This window comes from Polypterus senegalus, chromosome 16, assembly GCF_016835505.1.
Source record: "Polypterus senegalus isolate Bchr_013 chromosome 16, ASM1683550v1, whole genome shotgun sequence".
NCBI lineage: Eukaryota > Metazoa > Chordata > Cladistia > Polypteriformes > Polypteridae > Polypterus > Polypterus senegalus.
The window spans coordinates 16,437,172-16,440,252 of record NC_053169.1 but is presented as its reverse complement, the minus strand read 5'-3'; the positions used below and the strand labels follow the sequence as shown (position 1 = coordinate 16,440,252).

Sequence of the window (3,081 nt, the reverse complement as noted above, 5' to 3'; positions counted from 1 at the left end):
ACCTGCCTGTTTTACTGATCGCTATTTTTGTTCAAAGTTTTGTGCAAAGGAATAATTGTGACCCCTCGTATCCTAACATGTGGTGAACTCCTGAGGTCTGTTGATGTGGCTAACACAACTTTATGTGCTTCATATCATATTTTGCTGAAGACACATATTGGTTTATTCTTTATTACAATTTTGTAATTTCCAGCACAAAATATGGTCCAAAGTTGACCTAAATAGAACTGAGAAATATTCATTTGCTTCCGTCCGCAAAAGACTTGGACGATGTTCACAGAAAAGGAAATCAAAACTGTAAAAGACAATCGGATGTGGCTGAAAGATACGCCAAAGGATTATTAACACAAAGAACTGGTTTCTGATTAACAAACTTGTTGGAATGAGAACATTCAGCAAATGCAGCAAGGTTTAGACTTACAGTCGGGGGAAAAATTAAGTATACCCCATGAGAACAAGAGGACATTACGTATTGTCTTTCAATAAAGCCTCGTGTATTATAGCATCACGCCCCCTATGTACGGGTTGTCTCTTATTTCTCCACCTTAAAGGTGTCAACCCCACGTGTGAGGGCAAGTCAACGTGCGAGCTTTGTGGCACAGGTGCCCATTTCGAGTAACCCGCGACGTGAGTGCCACCGCCCGTGGGAACCGAACAGGGCTACGCACGAACAATCACGAGCCTCTCCAACCTCATAAACGCTTCATAAACTGTGTCAAGTACAGCTGTCCTACCTGCGCGACATTACGTTTTAAAAATCATTACACTTTAACGAAAAATGTATGCTGTGTTTTTAGGTAAGAATTTGTCTTATTAATTTCTGTACAGAATATTTAACCAAAACTACGACCGAGTTATATATAATTGCTCCTGGGAAAAATAAGTCAGTAGTTAGAAAGGACTTCCCTGACGAGCGCGGGCACAGAGGTAAGCGGCTTCTGTAATCAAATTGACAACAAATATTAAGGACAAACTTCTACAACTGGTTCAATGACAAACAAACAATACGTAAAGCGACTGCTGATTATAAAATGAGTGACAGTTTACCCGCCCACATCTACTTAAACTGACAGTCTCGCGAGTGTTAAAGTGACGCTGACCAATCAAATGTTTATAAATATGTACGTCACTAGCCGCGCTGGTCCGAGTTGCTCAGAGCTCGTGTGGTGTGTGCTAGCCGGGTGTACGTGAGTGGAAGACAAGAACAGTTTTTGTGTTTATCTCAATCGGTGGCTGTACGTTCACGCAGGGTGGCAGACCTATTTTTTTTAATATATTAGTAGCACGGGGATTGTCGTTCCCTGTGCGTGAGCGTTTTCTCAATTTTATTTTTTTTTTGGAAATAACCGGGGAAAGGTACTCGGAATAAGACGTTGACCGGTAAACATGGCTTTGAAGAGAATACAAAAGGAATTGAATGATTTACAGCGCGACCCACCAGCGCAGTGTTCCGCAGGTCCAGTGGGAGACGACATGTTCCACTGGCAAGCTACAATTATGGGACCTACTGACAGTGCCTATCAAGGAGGGGTTTTCTTTCTAAATATTCACTTTCCGTCCGATTACCCATTTAAACCCCCAAAGGTAGCTTTTCGAACTAAAATATACCACCCAAACATAAACAGTAATGGAAGAATTTGTTTGGATATTCTAAAATCGCAGTGGTCCCCTGCACTAACGGTTTCGAAAGTTCTATTGTCTATTTGCTCGCTATTGTGTGATCCTAACCCGGATGACCCTTTAGTTCCAGACATAGCGCATATTTACAAGTCAGATGAGGCGAAATATAACAAATTAGCGAGGGAATGGACTCAGAAATATGCGATGTGAAAACGAAAGTGCAAACATTTGAATAAGATACCTGCATTTTGAAATTTGATGGGAGTTTCATAAAGGTAAACTTATTATGTAGGGTGAATTGCACGGTTTTTATTTTTTAAAACGGAATATTTCTATTGGCTAAAGTGGTAAGAATTGAGATTTCCATTCTAAATGGAGATTACCCATTCAGGAACCTCCAGAAGACGCGTTAACTTTTGTAGACTTGCCTTTCAGTTGTGCTATGGCACCTTTTATATGGTAGAAGTGGGTACCTTTGAATCGCTTTTATGTTCCAAAATAATATATACATTTGATTGATGTATTAATTCTTAGGCACTTAACATGCCACATTTCCATGCTAGTTACCTAATCAGTTCAGAAATTAAAAGCCGATTTAGGTTGAGAGTAAAATTGGTGGACATTCACGTTTCAAGATTAAGGGTGACTGATAAGACCTTTATTTGCTTAAGTGTCATATGAAATACTTTGTTGGTTAATTTGTATGTTTTCAGTGATTGCTTTAGAGAAACTAAATCTTATTTTGAATAATATAATAGAAATTTTGGGGTCATTAGGGAACATAATTCTTCTACACAGTTCATCACTCCCAGAAGATTTAAATATTCATGTTTAGTCATGCTGGGCTTTGCTCTCTGCTGCTTTTCATTTTAGTCAACTTGCTTTCAATTTCTGTCTTAATTTTAATTTAAACACATATATCAGTTATGTTAAGTTTTATATATACAGCAGAGTGCAGTAACTGTACTTCTCGGGTAAAATGCAAGTATAAATTTTAGAAATTACCAAACACAGAATGAGCACACATAAAGACGCCGATTTGTTTAAACACAAAAGAAAATAGAAACTGATTAACATAAATGGACCTCAACCCTATTTTTCCATCACTTACTTGTTGAACTACTCTGCTGGGCCCTTGAGCAAGGCCTTTAACCTTCAGTTGCTCCAGGGGTGCTGTACAATGGCTGACCCTGCACTCCGACTCCAAGGGGTATGCGAAAACTAACAAATTCCTAATATGAGAAATTGTGTAAGGCGAAATAAAGAACAAAAAAAAAAACCAACAAAACACTATGGGCAGCTGATAATGGGGCCGGGGAAAGGGATGCAAAAAACTCCAGTCAGCGGCATGAATGGAGGAAATAAACCCTGTTTTACAGTCAATTGTAACTGACAATTCAGACACAGTCCTAGAGACGTCGGCCAAACGGCCATTCTAGTCATTTTGCAGTGGAGTCTACT

General features: G+C 39.3%; 1 protein-coding gene across 1 annotated transcript; it reads left to right on the top strand.

Annotated features, from left to right (window-relative positions):
• Positions 1-1,386: 1,386 nt before the first annotated feature.
• On the top strand, positions 1,387-1,830 carry LOC120516606 (ubiquitin-conjugating enzyme E2 D4-like). The gene has a single exon (XM_039738393.1). The coding sequence runs from the start codon at positions 1,387-1,389 to the stop codon at positions 1,828-1,830; it is 444 nt and encodes a 147-aa protein (XP_039594327.1).
• The last annotated feature ends 1,251 nt before the right edge of the window (positions 1,831-3,081 follow it).